General features: G+C 43.3%; 2 protein-coding genes across 2 annotated transcripts; one reads left to right on the top strand and one right to left on the bottom strand.

Annotated features, from left to right (window-relative positions):
* Positions 1-1,809: 1,809 nt before the first annotated feature.
* On the top strand, positions 1,810-5,551 carry znf367 (zinc finger protein 367; the record flags this gene model as incomplete). Its single annotated transcript, XM_080738960.1, has 5 exons — positions 1,810-2,325; positions 3,618-3,768; positions 4,331-4,450; positions 4,745-4,883; positions 5,299-5,551. The coding sequence occupies exons 1-5, from the start codon at positions 2,041-2,043 to the stop codon at positions 5,549-5,551; spliced, it is 948 nt and encodes a 315-aa protein (XP_080595086.1). The 5' UTR covers positions 1,810-2,040.
* A 1,282-nt stretch (positions 5,552-6,833) lies between these two features.
* slc35d2 (solute carrier family 35 member D2) lies at positions 6,834-13,559 on the bottom strand. Its single transcript, XM_080738146.1, has 12 exons — positions 13,426-13,559; positions 13,256-13,289; positions 13,047-13,133; positions 12,869-12,936; positions 12,704-12,775; positions 11,985-12,053; positions 11,740-11,842; positions 9,751-9,843; positions 9,392-9,459; positions 9,184-9,262; positions 8,988-9,070; positions 6,834-8,025 (listed from the first exon to the last, which is right to left on the bottom strand). Exons 1-12 carry the CDS (start codon positions 13,548-13,550, stop codon positions 7,890-7,892), a joined length of 1,017 nt encoding a protein of 338 aa, XP_080594272.1. The 5' UTR covers positions 13,551-13,559; the 3' UTR covers positions 6,834-7,889.
* Positions 13,560-27,802: the final 14,243 nt, after the last annotated feature.

The raw sequence follows: 27,802 nt of genomic DNA on the forward strand, positions 1-27,802 counted from the left end.
TACAGTGGAAAAGGGGAGGTAACGTAAGTATAGGCTTAGTCTATTACAAGTCTTGAGTAGCAGCCGCCTGTATGTGACCTTTCAGACCAATTTTAAAGGAAGTTATAGGGATTTAGCCTACACACTCCTCCCAAGGCTTTCAGTAGGGCCTTCCACATTTTAATGGTATAGCAGGAGAACGAATTTGAACCTTTTTAGAGCCAAATCTGGGTTGAACGTGATCTGTGGAGCTGCCTCTGGTGTTGTAATTGTGGACATCCTTGATGTTTAGGAAGTATTTTGTAAGGTGCATGTATCTTGTACACCAGGCCCATTGCAAGATGCTCTGTCAGCTACCGTGAGCCACCCCACGCTTATATAGTGATAAGCGGTAAGGTGAGCCCGAGAAGGAAGGCCAAACAGGATCCTGGGTTGTTTGGAGCTTTGATTTTATGGCCTTTGGGGCATCACAATACCATTATGTGGACTCCATTATAGTCAAGGAGGGGCAGAATGAGTGCATCTAGTCTTCTGTGTAGCCTATTGCTATTTACCAGCAGGCGACCTTCTGCAAGAAACAAATTAGTTGGTTGACTTTTTGGATTACCTTAGTAGTCATTACTAGACTGCACTCTGTTGAGGTGCTAACTTGCGCTGTGTGTGCACTAATGGCCTTGTTTGCCAGCAGAGCGTGCAAGTAGGGTGATCGGTGCTGTGACTGTCTGTATCCGGCTGACAGTACAAAGGCTGCTGTCTGTATGTATGTGACCAACAGTAGCTGACCTGTTCTGACATCACAATGTCTGATGACTCGACCAGTCCATATAGGCATATGGGCATTCCCAGATGATGCCCTGTTAGGGCAACCACAATAATACAATCCCCTTTGTGCCCATATATGGAGATGAGAGTCATCCGCCCAACCCGGATAACATTACTCAGAAAGTTTACAAAACACAGGATCACTTTGCAAGGAAAAGGATTTGCGTACCTGTTGCCTATGGCAACCACACTAATAATAGAAATAAGAAGAATTACAAGAATGATGATAATAAGAATAGGCCTACATAAATAATAAGAGACAAGAATGGAAAAAAGACTTGACTTCTTGCTTTCAGTGGTGTTGGCCTGTTTATGTTAGTCCTAATTGTGTAATAATAGGCTACATATGTTGAGTCATACTTTAAACGAGAGAGAGGTGTGTGGGGAGGTGATATTTCATATTTATATAAAATGTCAGCAAATAACTCACAAACCACATCCATTAATCTGCACTATTGATGGCATATTTTCCACATGAGCAACAGAGCAAGCTTTGTTTCAGCACTGCTTCCACCAGCAGCGTGATGATTACGTAACTTTGGCGCCTTTGAATCACAGTTTCCTTTCCCTTTAAATTGGCCAAAATGCAATAACATAAACAGACTTTTTCGGCGCGGGAAAATGACATCTGATCCGACTGCACTGTAAAATTAACCGCCCTTTACTGTCGTTGGTTCAGTATTGTCACAGAACATGACTGTCCTTCATCTCTATTGGCCAGTTCTGGTGTCAGTGCACCAAGGCGCGCAGTGAGCATTTAAAGCTCATTGGACGAGATGTATACACCCAGCACAGTTCACACCGTGCCGTCATTGGCTGCAGCGCTGCCCCGGTGGACGTCCTCGACTCTGTGGCTCATGTAATAGGTCGTTTCCGACACATGTGGTCGGATCCCCTGAACCGATTTGTCGGTCAACTGCTCAGGCGCGATTTGCAACGCGGGACAACGTTTCCGAGAGCGCACAGCCGCACACACACTTCATTCACACACACAGGACAGCCCCAGCCCATGATCACGCAAGGAACATCTGCTGGATACTTTGCAACAAAGACTGTTCACTGGATCTTTTTGTCTCATTGGAAATGCAGGATATATTCACGCCCGACTAAAAAGTGATTTTCCTTTTTCTGGTGGATTTTCAGCTCATCGAGATTAGTTTGAGTCTTCTTTCCCCCTTTTTATTATTATTATTATTCTTTTTTACATCTGACAGTAGGAGTTGCTTTTACGTTCTAGTTATGGCTGACAATAAGCACCCGCATGTTATTTTTTGCAACGACTCTCCTAAAAGAGTTCTAGTGTCTGTTATCAAGACTACTCCGATCAAGCCGAGGAAGACGGAGGTCCTGATGCCGACCAGTCCGGGGTTCAGTGACTTTATGGTGTACCCGTGGAAGTGGGGAGAGAATGCCCACAATGTGACACTGAGTCCGGGGTCTGTGAACGGGGCATCGTCCCCCACTGGGACCAAGACAGCCAGTGAAGCTGAAGCTGACATGGCTTCCTCACCTGACCAGATGAAGGTATGCTAAGAGAATATGCATGAATGATGATGTGACCTAACAACACCCAGTGGTCCTGGTCCTTGAGGGGGTTCCAGGTGGTCCCCAGCTAAATGATGGAGAGTTGTTAACCAAATGGACCCTTATACCGTAGTAGATCTTTAACTCTTGAGAGCGTAAAAATGAAACCAAATGGACCCTTATGGGTCCATTTGGTTTCATTTTTCGTTAAATCTAGCAGCCATGAAGTGAGCCTGAAGTGAAAACGTATTATTGCAGGTTCATGCTTTCTGATTGAATTTTTTGTTTAATATTGAGTGTCTTGTAACACCATCACAACTGATTTGTTACAGAATGCACGTGTGGAATGTTATAATGTAGGTCATTGTGCCCTGCCCTTAGATACACAGAAACAGCAGGATATAATAATATAACGTCATTATATACAGTGTGTAAAAAAAATAGTTGAATAAGAAAGGATCATGCAGCCTGAAGGCAATATCTATAACCATACGTTTAAGATCTATTAAATAGAAATAGGATAGGTCTGGAATTCATTCGAATGAACTTGAGCTAGCTTGATGGGATGGTCTTATAAAAATGGAGTCATTTAAAAAACGCCCGCGCAGAAGGGCGTGACATGCTGGATTTAAACCACCCCAGAAAGACTCTTCCTGGTGCTGGCCTGGAGCAGCTGCTCATACATGACGTCTCTTCGCGCGCCAAAAATGTAGCCGGATGTGAATGAAATGAATATGCATGATGTGTCCCAGCCAGGTCCTCTAACAATGAATGTAGACAATGTGAGCTCTGTGGAGCGTACAGTGGTCACCTTATGAATAGCCCTGTGTCTACTATTAACCTCCCACTTGATGATGATAATAATTTAAACAATAAAACTGATTACCAGGCCACAAATACTGTATACCTGTATGCTATTACCATTGGTAAAGTGACAATTTGTGAGCATGATGATATAACATCAATTTACATAATGTTATTTGAGCACTGCTGTACTGCTGGTGCTAGTAGTTACAGTATAATATAGCTGTAGTCCTTGAGGGAGTTCCAGGGGATCCCCAGTCAAATGATTGATAGTTAGGAACCAAATGGATGAACCCTTATGTGCCTGTAACTCTGAGAGCATACAAATGGACCCTAGGGTCCATTCATTTTCTATGGTTGAGAATCAACGTTTTCTCTTATGGGGGTCCCTCCCAGTATATATATGCTCTCAGTAATACAGAGTCACTTTGACAAAGTATTTAAAGACTACTAGACTAGAGACTGAAACCACACTTCTCTTCCTTCAGGACGGCATCCGCCGCGGCCGCCCCCGCGCTGACACGGTCCGAGAGCTGATCAACGAAGGGGAGACGTCCTCCAGCCGCATCCGCTGCAACATCTGCAACCGGGTGTTCCCCAGAGAGAAGTCCCTGCAAGCCCACAAGAGAACACACACCGGTGAGAGAGACAGAGAGGACACAGAGCAGCATTACCGTAGTGGTTGTTACCCAAGCAGCAGGGGTATAGTGATAGATCACTGGTCTGGGGACCACCAGTGGTCCTTGAGGGGGTTCCAGGTGGTCCCCAGCTAAATGATGGAGAGTTGGTAACCAAAATGGACCCTTGAGAGCGTAAAGTGAACGGCTCCATTTGGTTTCATTTTACACTCTCAAGTTATTGTTAAACATCTGCATTACTTAATTGACAAGAAATCTACACAATTGAGAATGTAGAAGAATTGTTATTTAGATACACGTTTGCCCGTTATATCTCCTACCAACATCAATACAGCATGGAATTGTGGACAAAATCCTTTCCAACGATAAGAAAATATTCTACGTTTTTATGTCTAAATCTCATCAAAGGGTGGTCCGTAGCTCAAATGCAGAATAAATAATGGACATTGATAGGAAAATGGTTGAAAACCACTGTGATAGATAATGTAGATTCTGTGATCCTGCTAGGTATCGATTGACAGGTGGGTTGTATTTTACTTAATTCATACCTTACATCCTCTCAGGTGAGCGGCCCTATCTGTGTGACTATCCTGATTGTGGAAAGGCTTTTGTCCAGAGCGGCCAGCTGAAAACCCACCAGCGGCTCCACACTGGAGAAAAACCCTTTGTCTGCTCTGAGAAGGGTGAGTTTTCGTATTTGATTCTTAATAATCAATGCAGTTATAGTTCCTAAACACATGCAGAATGAATCAGATCACAAGTTATCTGGACTAAAATAGGCATCATCTTGTTTGTTTGTGATAGTATCTAAATCCAATATCACACACAATATATACACTATACCTGGCCTTGGAATCGGCTAGCTCCAGGATAGTGAAAAATAAAGCCTTCACTCATTTGAATGTGAACCAAGTTCATCTTTATTTTGTCCTTTGCTATTTGATCTATCTGCTGCTGACATGTGGACTTCCTTGTAGGATGTGGCAACCGCTTCACGCATGCCAATCGACACTGTCCTAAGCACCCATACTCCCGGCTGAAGAGGGAGGAGCCAAAAGATGCCCTGGGAAAGTCCCAGTCTGTGGACAACAAGGCTGTGGCAGAGTGGCTGGCAAAGTGAGTGTATAGTACATTATTAGTAATGTACTGTTATCAGATGTGGGGTCCCACCAGAAGTAGGCCTGTGTTTTGGTTTGTTTTCCAATAAACAGTTACAGGAGGCAAGTGTGCTGCTATAATAACAAAATTGTAATAGTAAAACATTTGTACTATTAGCATACTGCCATGCCCCGATATCACTAAATCTATGATCCTTCAGTCATGGTTAGTATTTACTATATTAAATGACATACTATATTTTCATGCGATGTTGATTCACTGGTGAAAGTGTAAACATCAGTGGACAGACAACAATGGGATAACATACATTATACTGGGCTTACAGCATCATAATAATTCTGCAAATAGGATGAATCCAACATAATGAAATACATTATTGCAATCGCTTACATCGTCATCTCTGTCCTTCCAGGTATTGGCAAACCCGTGAGCAGCGTGCCCCTGCAGCCACAGCCACCAAGGGGAAACCCCAGGGCAAAGGCGGAGTTGAAGACCAGGAGCAGCAGGATCCCATGGGCTTCCTCCAGTCAGATGAAGAGGAGGAGACTGCAGAAGAAGAAAAGGCCAGCCAGGGGGGAGCCGCCAAGCGTCGTCTCCAAGAGCAACGGGAGCGTCTCCACGGCGCCCTGGCGCTCATTGAGTTGGCCAACAATCTGTCTGCCTGAAGCCCCACCCAATTCCCCCCGTCTAACCCCATTGCGCTTTCCTGCAATATGATCTATAGGTAGATATTGCTCATAATTGCAGATCAAAGACTAGTTTAGTTCATCCTTTTTGAGATGCGAGACTCTGCTATGACGATGAGTCAATAGGCCTTAGATCAGTGTTGATGGATAGCACCATCCTTTACCCTGCACGGCACCAGGAGGCCACAAACTAAAGCACCTTATACAGCTTCATGTTATCCTTTTATAGGCTGCTATGATTGTAGATTGATTATATGAAGAATGTCTTTCTCTTTCATTTGCCTTATAAAGGCAAAGAAAGAGTACCTTTTTTTGTTGTTTTGTTTTTGTTTGCACTTTGGTTAAAACGAGTTTAAGTATGTTGAGAGTGTACGAGAGAGGTGTTTTATATGACTGATGTGAATATTGTGTGTATATAATTATATATATGGATTAAGCTAAGAGAAACAGAATGATACAGGGTGTGTTCAGACAGGATGTGTCGGTTGCATCCCAACTGTCAACCGGCATCTTTTGTCCTTTTCTGTGTTGAAAACAAAACGCGGCGTGACAGTGATAACCATGCATGTCCAGCAGTTTTACGCTCATCTATACATTTGTTTCACATAGGTGGTACTGGGAACTGTGGGAAGATCATGAAAGGAAGGGAGCTAGAATGTTGTGTTGCAGCTGTTGGAATAAGTCATTGCAAGCCTAATCCAGAGGTCTGAAAATACACAAGTTCTCAACAACCTTACCTTAAAGAGCTACCCCAAGTGCCACACAGCTGAGACTGTAACCAAAATTACATAAACTGACAGTATGGGGGGGGGGGGCATATCTAGCCTTTCCCCCTAACTCACCTGTAGGTCAGAACAAATTATACGTTGGATGCTAGTAATAGTTTGAAACATTAAAAATTGCTGATTGGAACCGTTAGCTGATATATTTCAAACATCTAACATTCTTTTTGTTCTGAAGCTACTTTCAAACTGGGCAAGAGGTCTTGCACAATCATGTGTGATGTTAAAGATGCAGCTATCTTTTATATTAAAAGGCAATAGACCATTTTGGAATTTGGGCATTGCGGTGGTTTATGAAAAGTAATCTAATTGTATCATGTTTCACTTATACAGTATTTATTTAAGTTTTCTTTCTCCCTTTTAGCTAACATTGTGTCTAATTCCAAATGTGTAAAGTGTTCCATAGGTCTGCCTTGCACAGTTAACTTGTAAGGGTTAACTTTCAACTAAAAATAACTTTGTAAGATGTTTGTGTCCTTTTGAGCCAACGTTCTACAGTTACATAGGCTACCTATCTTAATTGACCCAAATGCTGATGCATCCCCAAAGTCCCAGAAATCTGCTTTAGCACTTGTATCATCTAATGTTCTGCATCCATGGATTAAGCTTGCAATGGAATGAACAATGTTTTTTTTTTTTGGCATGTCCAAGGAAGCTGCACTTAAACCGAAAATGTGCATTGTTTGAGGGTTACTTTGGCTAGTAGGAACACTACATATTTAACACTGTAGGAAGCCTCTGATGACTGGCCAATTGTTTAGGTTTAATTTATACTTTTCCTAATGTCTGTGTCACTCAATGAAACTGATTTGACAAAAGTGTTTTGTCAAGAAACGTGATCAAAGGAGAAATTTGCCCATACGATATTGTAGGTTTTCTTAAAGGAACCGTGTGCACCATGCAACAATCTGACACTTATGATACATGTTTTTGAAATTATGTAATTAGCATAATGCTTTATGTAGTTGAGGAGGAACTGGAAGAGACAATTGAATATTGTTGATAATCAAAACAAAATGATTTATTGTACCCATGTATAGTATATCCTAAAGTATCTAACCCTTAGTCTATTTGGTTAGAGTAAAGTTTGGCATAATATATACAGTGTGTTTGTTTAGAATAGAGTGTGCACAATCTACCAACTTGAGATTGACATTAGACTGTTATTATTGTTGATTTCAGTCCCCCCACCCCCCACTGCAGATCAACAGTTTTCATTCATGTTTGTTGCATTTACAGAAAACAGCCTTGCTTGGTCAGTAGAATTGTTACTACACATTGTCAAATATTACTCTGACAGGGCTCCACACTGTTTTATACTTGCTGGTTTTCAATAAACATTGTTCATTGATCATGCCACTGGACAGACATTGATTTCTTTGCATGGTATTGCAATTCTCATACAATTGGCAATAATATTTGGTATACAATCAAGCATGTCAGTTCAAATGTTTAAATAAATATAAGAGTGACAGTAAATCACTTGCTCCAATGTGGAGCAAAACAGCACCATAAAATGGTTAAATTAGGTTCATTTAATTAATAGAACGCTTCTCTGTAGATTCCTCATCAACGAGGATCTTCAGCGGTCCTTGAGTTCTGTTTCCATGACCTTCAGATGGTCCTTTGCTTGTGAAGGTCAGGTACGAGTACGCCAGTCCACCTGACATACTGCCGGCCAAGGGAGAATAGACATAATTCATTTCTAGATCACTGAAATGAATAGAATGACTGAGGGAGCAATTAAATCACCAGTTTGCAAATTGTGAAATGTATCAAACCCAAGACATGCCTGATTATATGTTTATTGTATACAAGCCTGACTGGAATGTACAACTTTAAAGGGTGTTATGGTAACACTGGCCAATATGTCTATACTGCACTTAGAATATGTACTGAATATATAAGTGCATTCCTCTGTAACACCAAGTAGTAGCACCATATTTGTGACTTCCACACTTATAATTCAAAGTACTGGCAATTAATTATAAAATTGCTCATTATGTTAATTATGTCTGTTAAGTCAAGATAACTGGTTTATGGTCCTCAGTAGTAAAGATAAACTAGGTTCTACTCCTCTGTAACCATGCTAGCTTACCACCAAGGTCCTCATGTCATGACAACATAGTCTCAAGGTTGATATAATGGTTATATACTTCTCTTGGGTCACCACAATGCACATCCAGTATTCCTGACCATTACAAACTTGGACAAATGAAAGTCTACATTTTGCACTGTATGCTGGAATCTAGCATACACGTGTCTACACATGGCAGGTTCCTGATTATCTAGCAGCTAGATAATCAATCAGGAACCTGCCATTTTTAGACACCAGATGTTTTAATTGTACTGGCTAACCCTAACCCTAACCCTAACCCTTTGGACCAATACTGTCATGCTGCATGCTTTATTCTTAGTTTAACATTTGGATGCAGATGGTGAGCTACTGTTCACCTGCCTGCAGGTTTGTCATGGTACTACTTGGTTCATACGTTTGTGCTAGGTGATGTTTTGGTGCTGAAGTAAGTAAACACAATATACTTGTACTTGAGAAGACAGCACAAAAGTCTACAACGGGAGTTATTATCATAACTACCTACTAATAATACTAGTGAAGAAACGTTTATGCTTACCAAATGGTAAGCCCCAAGAAGTTTGTCCAGGAAAACAAGTAGTCTCCACCAATGAAGATGCCTATATAGGCTACTGCGATATTCTGAAGAGATACACGACAGAATGTAATTTGGTTGCTTAAATTTGTTAAAATGAATAATAATGACTGGATTTCTGCTTTATCAGAAAGGGCAATTCATACAAGTGGGTTCTCACCTTTATTGCACCTACCACAGTGGTGGTAAGGGCCGAGTTATAATGGCTGCAGAGAACTATGGAATACATCAGCACAAACCTGAAATTGTATAGTTCTGGCTTAGTGAAATTACCATGTTAATGTTAAAACAAACCGGTTAGGAGCAATGGTTCAGTGTTAGGATAGCTGTAAAATGACTGCTACACAATAACCAGTTTGCAATCTTACCCCATAATGCATGACATAAGGAAGCAAAGAATGAAAGTGGCCTCCACCCAGTGTTGAAATGTGACTGCCTGAGGACACAAACAGAAAAAGGAAGAAAAAACATTTGATCACTATCACAGTCTCTCCCTCTCTCCTCCTCCCTCCATCTCCCTCTCTCTCTCACCACACTACCCACCCTGAAACAAACACACGCACACAGGAGGTAGAGCGGTTATCTGTGAATCGGAAACTTTCATACATATTATGAATGTACGGTATTTATGTAGGTATGTAAACATACAGTGCGCACACGCACACACACACACACACACACACACACACTTGTTAACAGAAGAAAGGAACATGGTTATGTTCTGTACCTGGTGCAGGTCTCCTGTGAATGCACTTGCCAACAGAGTCGGGATGACAATAATTAACGCGTTGTAAAATAACACTCCATATTTTCCAAGACCCTTGACAGAAAACACAACAGACAAAAAATAATAAGATGAGACAGTAATCTACAGTAATACTGCAAAGAGCCTGCTTTTTAAAGTTAGGATAGCACGGGTTAGCAATGCTGCAATCTCCTCGTACAATGTACAAGAGAATGATTCTATGAATTGAGCACAAAGGACCCCAATGGAAACAAGCCACAGGCTTTCTTGGTTTAAAATCCTCTCTAAGCAGACCTTGTATTGAACTGTACTTCCTGTGCTTTTCTTTTTCTTTTTTTGCAAACTGCTAATAAAGTATTCAATCAATCGAATTCTAATACTTTTAACTGCCAGGATGGTTAGACAGACAACATGGTTAGACAGACAACATGGTTAACACTGACAGATAGACAGGTTATCAACATTCTAATGTGTGTTTTAGGTAGGCATTTGTGTGGATATAGTGTATGCTTCTGCAGGGATCTATGGTATGATCCAGTTGGGAAAACCATTTTGTTTAATTAAGGTAGGGCAACAGATAAGGTACAACTTTAGATATTTACATAAGCTACTAGTCCATATCTGCTTTCTAAAAACAATTAAATAGAAATGACTTAAAAGGGGGAAAAGCAGCTGTCTGGGTATGAAGAATCACAAATAGAAGAAGTAGCTAGTTATACATACTGTACTGGCTGTACTTGGTAATGGTATAATGTGGTCCATCTATATACTATCATTTTCCGAATGTCTGTCTGAGTGAATGTCTGTCTGAGTGTCTGTCACAGCGTTTCTCCTCAGTGGCTGGAGCAATTGATCTGAAATCGCATCACCATTAGCATATGAACACACCTAACATAACTGTGAAGACCGTTTGTCACTTTCACAAATCATATGCTGCATATTAGAATTGTTTATGGTGTATCTACTATCTATTCTGCATCTAGCATGAGGCATATCTATTCTGCATCTAGCATGAGGCAAAATGTTTAACCAGCTCTGTGTGTGTGTGTGTGTGTGTGTGTGTGTGTGTGTGTGTGTGTGTGTGTGTGTGTGTGTGTGTGTGTGTGTGTGTTACATTGATGCTCCTACATATTATCATGCAAACACCAGTTAAAGTTACTTTCCATCCCTCATATACTGTGTGCACAGTGCACACCCCATAACCCACACACTGCACATCATTTCGGAGCTCATATCTTTGAACGGGTAAGTACTAGTAAATGTAAATTGTATAAATGTCTCTCATTCAAAACCAGCTACAATAGCAATGTTCTGTACCTTTAACTGGGAAATTTATACATATTGATGATATAAGTATCTGCGCCATTGTTTATATGGAGCTTGGGTGAGTTCTTCCAGGGTGTGCTTATTCCCCTCCTCACAAAACAAAATGTTATTTACGGGATGATTTCTGATAGTGGGACACTCATGAGACACAGGGGTGTCGCACCAAATTCTGGGCCCTGGGTACAAGGATTCACTGCGGGCCCCCATGAATGTTCTTCATAGGGGGAGGGGTTTAACCCATTTAGACTGGGAACGCATTATTTTGTGCTTTAACTATTGAAAGATAGTAGATATATAAACTCACAGTGGGGCACCGAGTGCCACGCTGCAAGCTGGTAGATCTGCTATTTTTGGGAAATCTTGAACTCTTTAAATATTTCAAATCCTTCTAAGGTTTTTTGAAAAACCTATGTGGTGCTCAGTCTCAGTGGTGCTCAAACTTTTTCATGAGAAGGACCCCCAAAATTATATTTGGCCACAGACCTCCATCTCAAAATATTTAGTTCCAGGGCTGTGAGCTTGTATATCTGCTATTTTTCAATAGCTAAAGCATAAAATAATTAAGGCCCCTACACCTTGGGCCCTAGTAACTCAGTCCCACCTTTCCCCCCCTGGTGACGCCCTTGCACATGCAGGGAAACGTACCTCTGTCCCTAGCTTTTGCTTGGTGTACACACCGTTGGCTGCAGTGAAGGCATCGTTGAGCAGGATGAAAGTATAAGCCCCAACATCGAAGGCCAGGTCAGAACTATATGGCAGATAGAGAAATGAAGAGCACAGTCATCGCCTTTTGTTTCAATATGTCTGGTATTGGAATAGCTTAATTTCCTACAAAAATAAAAGAAATACTCCCAGGATGGCGGATTCTGGTTTAGAAAACCCAACAGTACCTTGCAGCAACCAATGCCCCAAAGACTATGGCCACGACACAGTAGACAAGGGGGCTGGGAAATGTTTTCCTGAAAGAAAGAAGCCATGCATTGCATGCAGTTCAAAAGCAGAAGGTAGAAAGGAGTCTCTCCATCAAGTAAAAATAAACAACCCTCAAATCACCTCTCACATCTTTCTTGTAGAGTTCTCAAATTCTGCCCGAACCCGACAATACCCAAACCCGACCCGACATTTAGGTCAGGGTAGGGCCTAAAATGTATGCTAATTAGTCAGGCCGGGTAGGGCCTCGGGCCGGCCCAGTTAGAGCCTTTTACAATCACTCTGTGATAGAGTTCTCAAATTCTTTCCAAACCCGACCATATCCGACGTTTTCGGGCCGGGTAGGGCCTAAAATGTATGCTGTTAGTCGGGCCGGGTAGGGCTTGTAGTTGTAGGGTTTTTCGCTCTTCTCCTTCTACTTTTTAAACCACTCACTTCTTTCCCCAGGGTCCTATACCATTCTGTATTTGTTAAATAAATCTGCCTGACGTTTGATTGTTTACAAGAATAAGTAGGCCTGCTATTGAAAAACATTAGTAGTTTAAAATGTAATAAGTACAGTACCATCTTCTAGTCCAGCCTTTCATACACTTGTTCAAAGTATTCATAATATGCATTGGGATAAAATATCTGTGCTTAAAAACTGAAACAGATCATGAAGATCGTAGATATGACCAACCTTAATATCAAAGTTTCCATGATCATTGTCATCAATATGGTGAATTTCCTTAACACTGTGAACATGGGTAAGCTGTAAACAGTGGACAAATTAACAACAGAAATCAAAAGATTTACTAAAATCATCAGTTTGTTTTAAGTGATGCTTAAAAGAAATTTGCGAAACCTTAGCTTTTTGGTGCTTGCGAGGCCTGTTATATGGTTCCCAAGATACAGTAAGGGGAGAGGGAAAATCTGTCAAGAATGGGTGTCAAAGGAGGTAAGTCCTTGTCTTTGAAGTACCCAACAGTAAACACAAAATGACTGAAATATTGGGTTGGTTACATTGAAATGAAAATGCTTACTTTAAAGACAATGCTTCTGTCAAAGTCTTGAAACTGAACTGTTTGGTTCATTTTGGCAGCATAAAGGACTACAATGGTGGTGATCATCTGAACATAAGAATGACATTACACAATTGCATGTAGTGTAGGCTACATACACTTAGAGAGAGAGAGAGAGAGAGAGAGAGAGAGAGAGAGAGAGAGAGAGAGAGAGAGACAGACTGACTTACCTGTCCAATTCCTAGGCACATGTATGAAGGAAATCTATATGCGGCAAAAACATTAATTAGTCCACATCAACAATCAACAAGGGTGCGTTTAGTGCTATGCACCGACTGACAGATTCTTCATCCGGTTGTGCAAATTCTGTTTAGTATCCGTGACATCATGATAAACCTACCTGAAGTTGGTCAGAACAGTTTTGTTCACTACAGTGATGAGAAACGAACTAAAAGCGTAAAAGAACGCGGATGAAATTTTGAGTAGTCGTGAGTGTTCATTTTCTTGAGAATGCGTGACAGACATGATTGTCAGCTAGCGACTTTTGAAAGTAATTCCTGTTCCTTGTTCTCTGACTGGTCTGTTTGCTGACGGATAAAGAGGGCGGACCTCCAATTATTACATAATTCACAAGTGTCCTAAGCAACCGGACCTTTGATTACACGTTTCGTTTGATGTCTGTAGCACGTAACTTAATAGGCTACTTCGAGCCTTGGAAGTTGGAAATATTATTTGATACAGTAGCCTAGGTAGAGGGAGAGGTCTAGTTTGTGATTGTGGCCTGTGTTCCAAGTTACCATAGGTTCCAACGTCCACTGGAGGGTGCTGTTGCATAACATCTGATAAGCATGTTCTGATAAACAGTGACCATAGGCCCATATTAACGTAACAGTTTCTCTCTGTGCTTTCTCTACCTCAGAGGAGATTAATCGAGGAGGTGAAGAAGAACAACCTGACGGCTGTACTGTGCTTTATTGACTTCAAAAAGGCATTTTACTCAATACACAGAGGCACCATGATGAAGATCCTGAGGGCCTACTACGGTGTCCCTCCCAACTTAGGGAGCAATAGAGACCATGTACAGTATGCAGGAACACAGGCCAAGGTGGTGACCCCAGATGGTGACAGTGAGGATTTTGACATCCTGGCTGGGGTACTGCAAGGAGACACCCTTGCCCCCTTCCTCTTTGTCATAGTCCTGAACTATGCGCTCAGGAAGGCCATCAGTGGACGAGAGCAGAATCTTGGCCTCACTCTTACACCAAGTATGTCAAGACGACACCCAGCAGTAACACTGACAGAACTAGACTATGCGGATGACATCAGCCTACTCTCCAACCATGTGGAGCAAGTACAGGAGCTCTTGAGCAGAGTGGAATCAGAGTGTGCCAAGGTTGCCCTTTGGCTGAATGCCAAGAAAACTGAGGCGATTGCTTATCCTATAACATCCAATCGGAACATCCACCTCTGACAACAACAGGAGGCACTGCTCTGAAGGAAGTCAAGGACTTAAAGTACCTGTGCTCATGGGTCAACTCAACAGAGCAAGATCTTAAAGTGAAGAAGGCACTATTAATGGCATGGCCAGTCTATGGAACTCCAACCTCCCCCGACAAATCAAACTCAGCTTCTTCTATGCACGCACGCACGCGCGCGTGCACACACCCACACGCACGCACGCACGCGCGCACACACACACACACACACACACACACACACACCTTAATTAAAAGAAGAAAAAATAATGTCATTTTATTTAGTTTTTCTAATAGGTGCAGGTTCAGGGAGCAGGATGAGGCATACTGGCATAGCCTAGTGCCAACTCTAAAATGAGTAATTGCTCGGAAACCCCTTGGCAGGAAAATAAAAGACGGCTGCTGGGACATGTTTTGTGCAAAACAGTTTATTCGGTATTAGTATTGTCCCCATCATTTGTTTTCTTAGTATTTTCTTACCTGTCTGCTATATTGTCAACACTCCATAACTGATGAAACAGTCTCGGCTAGAACCCAAGTTATTTGATCGCTAAAAGCAAAGTGAGAGGTAAATTGATGAGTGGCAAGGCTTCAGGCAATGTTCTCTGTAATCTCTGATACACTCTAATGCACCCCATAGAGAAACTTGTCTTGACACGTATCACTCACTGCACAGACCAGATTCAAGCCACGGTCTTCAAAGGAATACCAGTCACTTCGCCAAAAATCCATCTCGCCAAACCAACTTGCTAGGACATCTCGCCCATGAGCAGGGTTGTCAACATTGGACTGTCAGTCCAGGAGAATCCAGGAGATTTATTTTTTAGGGGGTGCGCGGAACTCCCCAACAGGGGTCTGGTGGTCCTCCCCCCAAAACCTCTATATTTGTTCTGTTGCTTTACTAGCATGGGTACAATTTCAGCCTTAAAATGCCAAATGGAGGTGTACAAATTTGATGACTGAAGCAAAGTAAGACATCCTGGGGCGCCCGCTGGCCTAGTGGTCAAGGCGCATAACACATACTAGACTATGATGCCTGCTGGCGTCGCCGGTTCGATTCCCGATCCGGACGACCTTTGCCACATGTCATTCCCCATCTCTCTCCCCATTTCCTGTCAGTCTACTATCCTATCAAATAAAGGCATAAAAAGCCCAAAAACAAATCTTAAAAAAAAAAAAAAAGTAAGACATCCTTAATAATGACTTCTCATCTGGGGGTCCTCCCCCACAAAATATTTAACATAGTAGATGTAATTGCCAATCATCCTGGCGAATCCAGGAGAATTGACAATTTGGCGAGTTGGATTTTTGGCAAAGTGACCGGTTACCCTTCAGAGCCTGCCCAATGAGCGTCGACAATTTGGCTAGTTGGATTTTTGGCAAAGTGACCGGTTACCCTTCAGAGCCTGCCCAATGAGCGCCGACAATTTGGCTAGTTGGATTTTTGGCGAAGTGACCGGTTACCCTTCAAAGGACCTACAATATTGAAAGCATATTCCTCTGGCCTAAGACATGTTTTGGAAAAAGCTTGGAAATGTCAGATCAAAACAGCCATGATGTTTGTTTGTTTGTTTGTTTGATTGATTGATTGAATACCTTATTAACTGTTTGAAAAAAGTAGCCTACAGTGGTACAGTTGTACAATAATGCTAAAAGTATAACACAGCAGGCTAGCCGTGCAGGTGCCAAGGCTCAGTGATTACTTTATTAATATGAACCAACAAAGGAAGTCTGTATGTCGTCAGTCAACACATTTCAGTATTGGCACTATTGGCTTTCACATTGTTCATTACTAAAACTGGACATTCATACATTTTAATTCAAAACCTGACTGAAACATCATAACCTTTTATTTTTATACGAGCATGAGGGTCCTGGCTACTTCCTTTCCTGATATCACTACATTCAGACCAGGCAAAGGCACGTTTATTTGTATAGTATACTAGCCTACATTTCAACAAGACAATCCAAAGTGCTTTACACAAAACATTATGCATTAAGACATAAAAATAAATGTAGTAGATTACTGGGAGCGAACGGCTCTTGGAGGTAGGTGTGGCGCTCCACCTCAGCAATCCATCTCCCAGGGGTCTAGCGACTAGCGCATTGTAACGGGGACAGACTCTCGCCTCGCGTGTTCCCGGCTGATACCGACAATAAGCCACTCCCGACATTAAAATACAGAGCATTAATCTAGTGCAACAGAAACACAATTTAAGGACAGAAACTGCAACACAGCATGTTGGTTGTGACTTGTTGCCCAATAATCCTTCATTCATGGAAGTCAGTTGGGTGCTGATATACTTGTGTATGTACCTACTGATGTCTTTTTTGCAACAAGATGGAAAATCTTGCCCCCAGACAAGAGCTGAAAACTAGCCTGCTAATGGCACATTCACAACAATCGTGTTTACTTGTGCTCTGTCCTTGTATAAATAAACGTGTCAATTATATAAATAAATGTGTTTCCAGAGCAAGTGTAATGTTCCATAATGATGATAAAAGCCTTTATTCTACCAATGCTTATGTTAATAAATAATAATACCCATCTATGAAGGTCTTGACATGGAATCCGTACATTTATTCCTAATTAATCATTAGTCATCATTACTCAGAGTAAGATTATCTTCAACCCCTATGACATTCTTTCTTGAATGTGCAGCTGTCCTCTGACTAAGATGACAGTGATGTCAGTTTTCATAATAACCACACTGTGGGATATGCTAAATGCAGACACAATGCAACACAGGTTTTCCCATTGCCATATAAAAAGTTCAAACGTACAAATTATTCATAATTGACTCATAATTATTGTAAATTGTAATTTAATGCAATAACCATGCTGGCTGCAGGGGGGAGAGCTTTATCTAGTTAAAATAAGAATAACTAACACTAGGCTATGCTTTGTCGTACTGTGCATTTTTTATGTTATAGAATTTCCTCTAACAAGTTTAAAATTGTCTCACACTTGAACTGTTTGACTATTGCAAAGCTGGTTCTACAAACAGAGGCATTTGGAATATTCTGATTCGATACATTTTATTACAAAGATATGTTATTCATAATCATGGCATTGATTACACAAGTAAAGTACTGTGCCACAGTTTTAATAATACATGGATATGGATATAAACAGTATCAGTATAAAAAGGAAAACATGCCCAACAGTTTGTAAAATACAAAGTCTTGAAAACAACTTTATAAAGTTAAATGAAACCAGAGATGAGTGTATGGAAAATGTTATGCAGGGGTATGCAGCTGCCATACCCTGGGTCCAGGGGGGAACATAAAAGTTACTTTTAAATATACTGTAAATCCATGAATGTCTCTTTGTCTATCTGTTCTGGTTATTATGTTGTTAAATTACAGTAAAATAACTACAAATGCAACATTTTACAAAAGGGTCACTTTAACAATTTTATAATGATATTCTCTACACTTGTATTCTCCCCATCTTGACAAAATGGTACAGGTACAATTCATTATTGTTAATTGTTACTATAGCCTATGCCAAGCTGCACTTGAACAACTGTTCCAGGCTGCCATATCCAGCCCAAGAAACCGTAGAAACGGGGGAAAAATGTAATGCACTTCTTAAAATAAATGTATCATGCCCGTTGCTAAGGTATGGCAACATGACTGGTGTCTTTCACGCGCGTGTGCAAGACACCAGTCATGTTGCCATACCTTAGCTTTTTCTGAACTGACGCCACTGCCCCCAACAACACACACACTCCACTAAATCTTCTGTCTTTTGCCATTCAGAAGCTGTGCCTTCAGTAGCCTTCTCTGGAGTTTGGGATGGGCACACACAGGCTTCTCCAAGTCCCTGTAATGCAGTCTGTGCATCCAGATGAGACACAAGTTAGATTGTAATCTAGCAGTTGTGTTCATGTTTAGCAGAGCAATTTGTTCTTTGTCAGTGTGTTACAGTATTGTATCATGGAGTACAGAAGCTACTACAGTGTGTGATATCTATGCACGGTGATGATCTCACTTTCTGTTGATTTTGCAACTTACACAAGCGCTTGGATGTCACAGGCACCGTTGCTTTGCTGCATATCCCATTTTTCAACCTTAGACAGCATTTGTGTAGAGAGACGTATTTTTGTGAGATACGTGCAGCACTTTGGGATACCTCCTACAATAGGGGGAAAGGAGATTAGAATCATCTGGAATGATTTTGGTGGTACAATGCAAGTGAAAACAATGACATGCTAAGGATATGTCAAGTGTCAAGGATATTCCTGGGAGCTAGTTGAGGTTAAAGGCGTATCTACTAATCTGAAAGCTTTAAACAGTTCTGGCACCTTGTGGCATCTGAGAGTACCTTGTGGTGATTAATATTATAATAAAGGACATTTCATGGGAACAATCATGAAAAAAAAAAAGAAATCAACCAATGTTTATTTTAATGGTGAACACACGACTTTAAATGGGCAGCTGAACTGACAGGTATGATCAATTGAAAACCTTGTGAAAACAGGTCCAACATTGGAAGCAAAAGAAAATATGTTGCCAGTGTGGGCATCAGTATGGTCATGTAAGTTCCACATAATTCACCTCCTGCTCCTTGTACAATCCCCTCTCCAACACACACAAACACAATACAGTATACACATTTCAGCGCTAAACATAATCTGAATATTGTATTGTTCAAATGAAAACATGTTTCCACAAGACTTAAAACCCAGATTGATTATATATAGGAGCTTACCTTCAGTGCAAGGGATGGTCATGGCACTCAAGCACAAGATCAGCACCACAGCTTTAGGATCCATGGTCAAACAAGGAGAATGGGGAGTGGAACGTTTCACCACTGCTTAAATACTGACACACTTTGTCATTCAGCATGCACACAAACCCATGCAGCTGCATGCAACCCCCCCTCCACACATGCACGCACACGCACGCACGCACACACACACACACACACACACACACACACACACACACACACACACACACACACACACACACACACACACACACACACACACACACACACACACACACACACACACACACACACACACACACAGTACATGTACACATGTAAATGTTAAATGTTCAAATTACACACAAGAACAAATGTATTCATTCATGACAGTAACATTATAACTTATGCAAAGCAAAATGTCAATCTGAAGTTTAATTTGATTTTGTGGCTGAGAGAGCGAAATTCTGCTGTACAAGCCCCAACAGGCTTTACTACTGTAACTGTTGTAGTTTCGTTCGGTTTGATTGATGTGATTGTGTACTGGCCTGGCACGAGAGAAACGTACAGTCTCAACAGACACCAATAGCAGTGATGCAGGTCACCATGCAATAAGGTCAAAGGTCAGACTTTACAATGTACCAAAGCAACACGAATAAAGCTGTATGAAAAGGCTGAGGAAAATAAGGGCATAAAAGATCAAATTAAACACATAAGACGAGACAAAACCACAATACGAAAGACAAAAAGAGTAAAAAGAGTATCCATTTTCATTCCTCCATCAGTCTCTCCATCCAGTACAAAGCGGACAGGTTTGAATCTTCACATCTGACCAGATCCTAAATCCAGTGTCTTGTCAGCTGTACCTGGTATGACATTTTCATTTCCCCAAACTAGACTAAAATGTGAAAGAGAATGAGGTTAACCTCATTTGTTTTATCAACTTTTTGTTTCTATTTAAAACAGTTTTGGGGCACCGATGTCCTAGTGCAGAGGTTTTCAACTGGTGGAGTGAAGATTTTTTTTGTTTAGTTTTTGTTTAGTTTTTATTTAGTTTTCATCAGTGAAAAAAGGTAGTCGACGAACAGTGTCGACTAAATCAACACTACTCCCCAGGTTGATTGTTAGTCAGGGTCTAACCAATCTGGCTAGCCATCGTAAAAAAAAATATTTTTCTTCTGCGGAGCGAGTCCGTTCTTGAGAGATTATAGGGTCCAACTGATGTGGTCCCTTGTTCACAATCAGACTCTGGACATGTGACAGTCCTCTTTCCTCGTTTCCTGTTAAATCACTGTACAATCCATAAAGGCAGAAACGCCACAAAATAAATATTTCTTAAAAACTGAGCTTGCTTTGTTTTTATCATGTTTGATACAATTTGTATAGCCTATTCAAATTTGGGGTGGAGGTTCTTTTTTTTCAAATAAACTAAGCACAAAAAGAAAGGAAACTTGACTTCGGTCCATTATATCTCCCCTTTAATCTTACAATAAATGCGACAAAATGTCTGTGAGCGTGCGTGCGTGCGTGTACGGCGTACGCGTATCTCGAGAACCGTTTGTCCCACCGGCTTCAGATTCGGCACACGCGTTCCCCGCCGCGGCGCGGAGTGCCGTGCCCGGCCTCGATCCGACACAACGGGCGGTTTTCCCGAACCGGCGTCAACAAAAAAGTCACACATCTGTGACTATCACACACCTGTGACTAACACACAACTGCCAGCACTTGAAGCCCAAAACGAGAGTGAATGCCAGCAGAACAGTATATTACAGGTCATTTTGGCAAATATTTGGTTGGCGCTACCTACACGTTTGGCTGTGTAGCTCATGCCTCAAATGCCCGATGCTTATCAAGCTGTACCTCGTTGGAAAGGTGACGAATCAACGATAATAATTGTCAAGGCAGTCAGAGAACCCAAATGCAGACAAGAATCAGACAAGGAAACGTATTAATGCCAAAACTTAAAGTGGTTTTAATCCAAAACTGAGAAACAGGCTTTCAAAAACAAATTAGCGAAGTGAGCCTTTAAGGAATAAACGTCCAAATAAAAGTCCAAACAAAAACTAGTCTTAGGCTTCAACAAGCAGAACAAAATACCAAGGTCCTCTTGGGGGGGGGAGGGGGGGGGGGGGTCTGTCCTCAGGCCTAGTCCTCTTCAAAGGTTGGAGCTGTGTGGGGAGTTAGTCCGGCTGGCTGAGGAAAGAGACCAAAGATTAGCGAAGGCCAGAAAGATCAGGATCTCAAGCAAGCTAGCAGCTGAACTGGAGAAAGAAACTGACCTAATGCATAAAGCACAGACGTGTGCACTGGCTGTAAAAACGCCTATCACAGAGCACGGCGTGCCGTTTCTTCCAGGTATATATAGCCAGCCAGGTGATTGCCAGACGGAGACCAGCCAGGTGATTGCCAGGACACACCTCCCCACAGGTGGAAAACCAGCTCCAACCTAATAGACATAGAAACAGAAACGTTAGAACAGACAGGACCCCCAGGCTGCCATGACAGTACCCCCCCCTAACGGGCGCCTCCAGGCGCCCCAACCGGTCGACCTGGGTGCAGACGATGGAACTCCCGGATGAGAGTAGGATCGCAGATGTTGTGCCGAGGAACCCAGCAGCGCTCCTCTGGCCCGTAACCCTCCCAGTCCACCAAATACTGTAGACCCCGCCCACGGCGGCGAACATCGAGCAGCCGGCGGACCGTATAGACAGGACCACCATCCAGCATCCTGGGAGGAGGAGGGGGAGGGACAGGGGGGGACAGAGCACTAGTGACCACCGGCTTGACACGAGACACATGGAATACCGGATGGATCCGAAGGGTCCGTGGCAGCTCCAAACGAACAGCGGTCGGATTGATGACCTTAACTATAGGAAATGGTCCAATGAACCTAGGAGACAGTTTACGGGACTCAGTACGTAGGGGTAGATCAGCAGTTAACCACACTCTCTGTCCAGGTCGGTAAACAGGGGCAGGAATCCGTCGTCTGTTAGCATGCTTCTCATTCCGCCTGGTTGCCCGCAACAAGGCGGTGCGAGCAGTCCTCCAGGCCCGGCGACAGCGACGGAGGTGGGTCTGCACTGAAGGGACTGCAATGTCCTCCTCCTCAACTGGGAATAGTGGTGGTTGATAGCCCAGGGAACACTGAAAGGGGGACATTCCAGTAGCAGTGCTGGTAGCCGAGTTGTGCGCATATTCCGCCCACACAAGCTGAGATGACCGGGAAGATTGCTGAGAGGAGGCCAGGCAACGCAGCGTGGTCTCCAGTTCTTGGTTCCACCTCTCAACCTGTCCATTGGTCTGAGGATGAAAGCCTGAGGACAGGCTAACTGTAGCACCCAGTGCAGTGCAAAAAGCTCTCCAAACTTGAGAGGTAAACTGAGGACCACGATCCGAAACAATGTCAATAGGAATGCCATGAATACGGAAGACATGTTGGACCAAAAGGTTACCCGTCTCAGTAGCAGATGGGAGCTTAGGGCCTTAGAGAAGCGATCAATTATAGTTAGAATAACTGAATTACCATCGGATGGTGGCAGACCAGTAACAAAATCCACAGCAATGTGGGACCAGGGTCGTTGTGGAATAGGCAGAGGGCGAAGGAGTCCAGAACTGGGCCGGTTGGAGGTCTTGTTCTGGGCACATACAGTACACGCCGCCACGTAGGCTCGAGCATTTGCCTCCATGGAAGGCCACCAGAAATGACGGTGGAGAACATCAAGTGTGCGGTTCCTACCAGGGTGACAATTTACCCGGGAGGCATGAGCCCACTGGAGAACTCTGGAGCGCACAGAGTCTGGAATGAATAAGCGACCCGGGGGACCGGTACCGGGGTCCGGCTGGGTGCGTTGGGCCTCCAGAACAGCTGACTCGAAGTCCCAGGTAAGAGCAGCAACAACACAGGAAGAGGGCAGGATAGTTCAGGAGGTGTTGAATCCTCCTCAGCATCGTATTGACGTGATAGGGCATCTGCCTTGGTGTTCTTAGAGCCAGGCCGGTAGGTCCAAGGTGAACTGAAAACGGCCCAGAAAGAGCGCCCACCTGGCCTGACGAGAATTGAGACGTTTTGCTGTTATGAGGTACTCCAGGTTCTTATGGTCTGTCCAAACCACAAATGGATGTTCAGCGCCTTCAAGCCAGTGCCTCCACTCCTCCAGGGCTAGGACCACAGCAAGTAATTCACGGTTCCCCACATCATAATTCCTCTCTGCAGAGTCCAACTTGTGAGAGAGGAAGGCACAAGGGTGGACCTTTTGGTCCGTAGCGGACCGCTGAGAAAGAACGGCCCCGATCCCGACAGGCTGAACCAGGATTGGGGCTGTAGTGAACAGAGTCTTTAATTCCTGGAAAGCCTCAGCCGCCACCGGGGTCCATTTGAACTTGATTGTGGTGGAGGTAAGTGCCGTTAGGGGGGCTGCGACACGGCTGTAATTTCTGATGAAGCGGCGATAAAAAATTCCGAAACCCAAAAAACGCTGCAACTGCTTCCGGGTAGAAGGCTCAGGCCACTCAGAGACAGCCCGCACCTTGGAAGGATCCATGCTCATACGTCCCTCGGAGATGATGAAGCCAAGATAGGAGGTGGTAGGCACATGAAACTCACACTTCTCGGCCTTCACGAAAAGCTGGTTTTCAAGGAGCCTCTGCAAGACCAGGCGGACATGCTGGATGTGTTCTTCCAAAGACTTAGAAAAAACAAGGATATCATTGAGGTAGACAAAAACAAAAAGGTTGAGCATGTCCCTCAAAACATCGTTGACCATGGCCTGGAAAACTGCAGGGGCATTTGTGAGCCCGAAAGGCATTACACAGTACTCAAAGTGCCCGAGAGGTGTGTTGAAGGCCGTCTTCCATTCGTCTCCCTTTCGGATCCGCACCAGGTGGTAGGCGTTGCGTAGATCTAATTTAGAAAAGATGGTGGCACCTTCCAGGGGTTCGAATGCAGAACTAATGAGTGGTAAAGGATATCTGTTTTTGACTGTGATGTTATTTAGGCCTCTATAGTCGATGCAGGGTCTCAGGCTGCCATCCCTCTTTCCAACAAAGAAAAAACCTGCTCCCACAGGGGACGAGGAAGGGCGGATAAGGCCAGCTGTCAAGGACGTCTGAATATAATTCTCCATTGCCTCACGTTCTGGACGAGAGAGGTTATAAAGGCGGCTTCCTGGCAGCGGTGCATCAGGCAACAGCTCAATGGCGCAGTCATAGGGCCGGTGTGGAGGGAGAGAGAGAGCCCGCTGCTTACTAAAAACCTCTCCTAAATCATGGTACTCAGGACGAATCAACGATAATAATTGTCAAGGCAGTCAGAGAACCCAAATGCAGACAAGAATCAGACAAGGAAACGTATTAATGCCAAAACTTAAAGTGGTTTTAATCCAAAACTGAGAAACAGGCTTTCAAAAACAAATTAGCGAAGTGAGCCTTTAAGGAATAAACGTCCAAATAAAAGTCCAAACAAAAACTAGTCTTAGGCTTCAACAAGCAGAACAAAATACCAAGGTCCTCTTGGGGGGGGGGGGGGTCTGTCCTCAGGCCTAGTCCTCTTCAAAGGTTGGAGCTGTGTGGGGAGTTAGTCCGGCTGGCTGAGGAAAGAGACCAAAGATTAGCGAAGGCCAGAAAGATCAGGATCTCAAGCAAGCTAGCAGCTGAACTGGAGAAAGAAACTGACCTAATGCATAAACCACAGACGTGTGCACTGGCTGTAAAAACGCCTATCACAGAGCACGGCGTGCCGTTTCTTCCAGGTATATATAGCCAGCCAGGTGATTGCCAGACGGAGACCAGCCAGGTGATTGTCAGGACACACCTCCCCACAGGTGGAAAACCAGCTACAACCTAATAGGCCGCACTCAGACTGGAACGTTCTGTGTTCAGTGCGAGTCTGTTCCGTTTGGAAAGTCTGTTCCAAAAAAGAATACATTTCCCACAATGCTTTGCGGACGTGGGCCGTCCAGCGAGAGGCGGAAGTGTAAGTGGATTTCGAGCGTGTAGTCTTTTTGGAGTTGGCGTCGGTGGACAGTACTGCTGCTGCTTGGTGACACCTGTTGGGCAAAATGTTGTTTAGAGGACGCAAAAGGGCGCTTGTATTGGCGGTGTTGGTGGCGAGGAGAAGGAGAAGGAGGGAGAAGCGGCTTGAAATGGCCAGGAGAACGAGGGAAGAGGAGAGACAGCGCGATGATCACTGCAGACCGAAGGCTCAACGCACTGTAGTGTAGTGGACTACAAGTGTGCTCTGCCCAGTTTCGCCGCAGAACGGTGGTTCTCTCCTATTGGTTGGCAGCTGAACCCTGCCTTCTGTCTCATCAAGTGCAGCTTGTCTGCTCCCCAGTGCTCGCCTACAACTGTCTCTGTGCGAGTCGTGAGCAAGTTGGACGCAACCACACAACACCACACGACTCGCACTCGACTTCAAACCACTCGACTCCCATCCGGAATGCATTGCGCTGTGCCTGCCCCCCGCCTCCCCCACACGACACGCACTCGTTTTTGTGCCTTTAGGTCTGTAGCCGGCCATAGACATAGAAACAGAAACGTTAGAACAGACAGGACCCCCAGGCTGCCATGACAATAATGATATAAAACACAATACAAATTGGTATTATTAAAGGGGAGATATAATGGACCGTATTCAAGTTTCCTTTCTTTTTGTGCTTAGTTTGTGGGGCTTTTTTGGGGCCTTTTGCCTTTATTGCGACTGTCAGGGAGCAGTTTACTATGAAAACCTCCACCGGCCGTCCGTCCGTCCGTCCGTCCGTCCGTCACACGTCACACGTCACACCTTTGCCCTGCTCATATCTCCGCATCAGTATGACATCACACCACATGTGTACACAAACCTTTGTGTACGTTGCTGTGGCAACAGTCTGTTGTTGCTGGTCTGTTAGTGTACGTTAGCAACCACCTTAGCAACCATGGTTTTACCCTAGCAACCAACTGTTTACCCTAGCAACCAACTGTTTACCATAGCAACCATGTTTTTTTACCCTAGCAACCAACTGTTTACCATAGCAACCAGATACGCAGAGCAGGGATCTCCATATATGGGCATAAACAGGTGACATCACACTGATGTCAGATACTCAGAGCAGGGATTTCTCCATAATATATGGGCATAAAAGGGATTCTGTTAGGGATCTCCATATATGGGCATAAAAGGGATTCTGTTAGGGATCTCCATATATGGGCATACAAGGGATTCTGTTAGGGATCTCCATATATGGGCATAAAAGGGATTCTGTTAGGGATCTCCATATATGGGCATAAAAGGGATTCTGTTAGGGATCTCCATATATGGGCATAAAAGGGATTCTGTTAGGGATCTCCATATATGGGCATAAAAGGGATTCTGTTAGGGATCTCCATATATGGGCATAAAAGGGATTCTGTTAGCTGTTAGTGATCTCCATATATGGGCATAAAAGGGATGCTGTTAGGGATCTCCATATATGGGCATAAAAGGGATTCTGTTAGGGATCTCCATATATGGGCATGAAAGGGATTCTGTTAGGGATCTCCATATATGGGCATAAAAGGGATTGTATCCCAGATGATGCCCTGTTAGGAGATCCACACTAACAGAATCCATATATGGTCCTACCGACAGCTGCTATAAGCCAACCCTGGCGATAAGGTCTGAGTCGAAGAAATGCTTCTTTCCTGGCAAGAATTGCCCCTTTATACTGTAGGGCTCGTTTGTGTATTGTATGACATCACGCCACATCATCGGCTGAGGACTGTGTGATGTCATCATATCTCCATATATGGAGACATAAGTTGCTCATGCCCAAATATGGGCTGGTGAGGTCAGACTTAGTGTGATGCGTAGGTTATCTCCATATATGGAGATTCAACTTCAATGAGTAACCATGGCAAACTGTCAACTGCCCGTATGTCTTGATAATTGGTAAAACAAACTTTTGGCCTATTTGTGGAGATAAGCGACCAACGGTCGCTTATCTCCCGATTAGGGAGTCTTACTGGTTGATAGTATAGTACAGGGAGAGAGACGGGGAGTGACATGCAGATCGGGACTCGGAGTCTAGGTGGTATGGCCAATCCATGGCCTACTGGCAGCGTGTGTGCAAAGTTTCATGCCAAACGTGCCTGAGATTAGAAGTTCACAGTCTCACACACACACAGACAGGCGGACAGGGGTGAAAACGTTATCTCCGCCTCGGCTGTTCCTGCATGGCAGAGATTTTTTTTTAAAAGAAAGAAAGAAAGAAAAAGAAACCAGTTTGATTTGTTGTGTTGGAGATAGGTATTCATTGTATTTATTTATTTAAATATTTATTCAAGTCCGTTTATATTACTTTCAGTTACATTTAATTCATGAGTGAATTTGCTCGTTTCGGTTAGGTTTTTATTGTTTAGAAATGTTTTAGTTTCAGTATTTAGAATAGTTTTAGTTTTCTTTATTAATACAAAGGGTATTTTATGGGGCTGTGAAAGCAATTGACTCACTGTCATGGAGACATCTTTAATCTTCTGCATAGTACTGTTTTATTTGTCTGTCATTCAATGTTATGAGTTTTAAAAAAGGACCCCATTTGAAACAAGCATGACCCTAACCCAAAAGCCTC

Source organism: Nannobrachium achirus (assembly GCF_963921795.1).
Source record: "Nannobrachium achirus genome assembly, chromosome: 12".
NCBI classification, from domain to species: Eukaryota; Metazoa; Chordata; class Actinopteri; order Myctophiformes; family Myctophidae; genus Nannobrachium; species Nannobrachium achirus.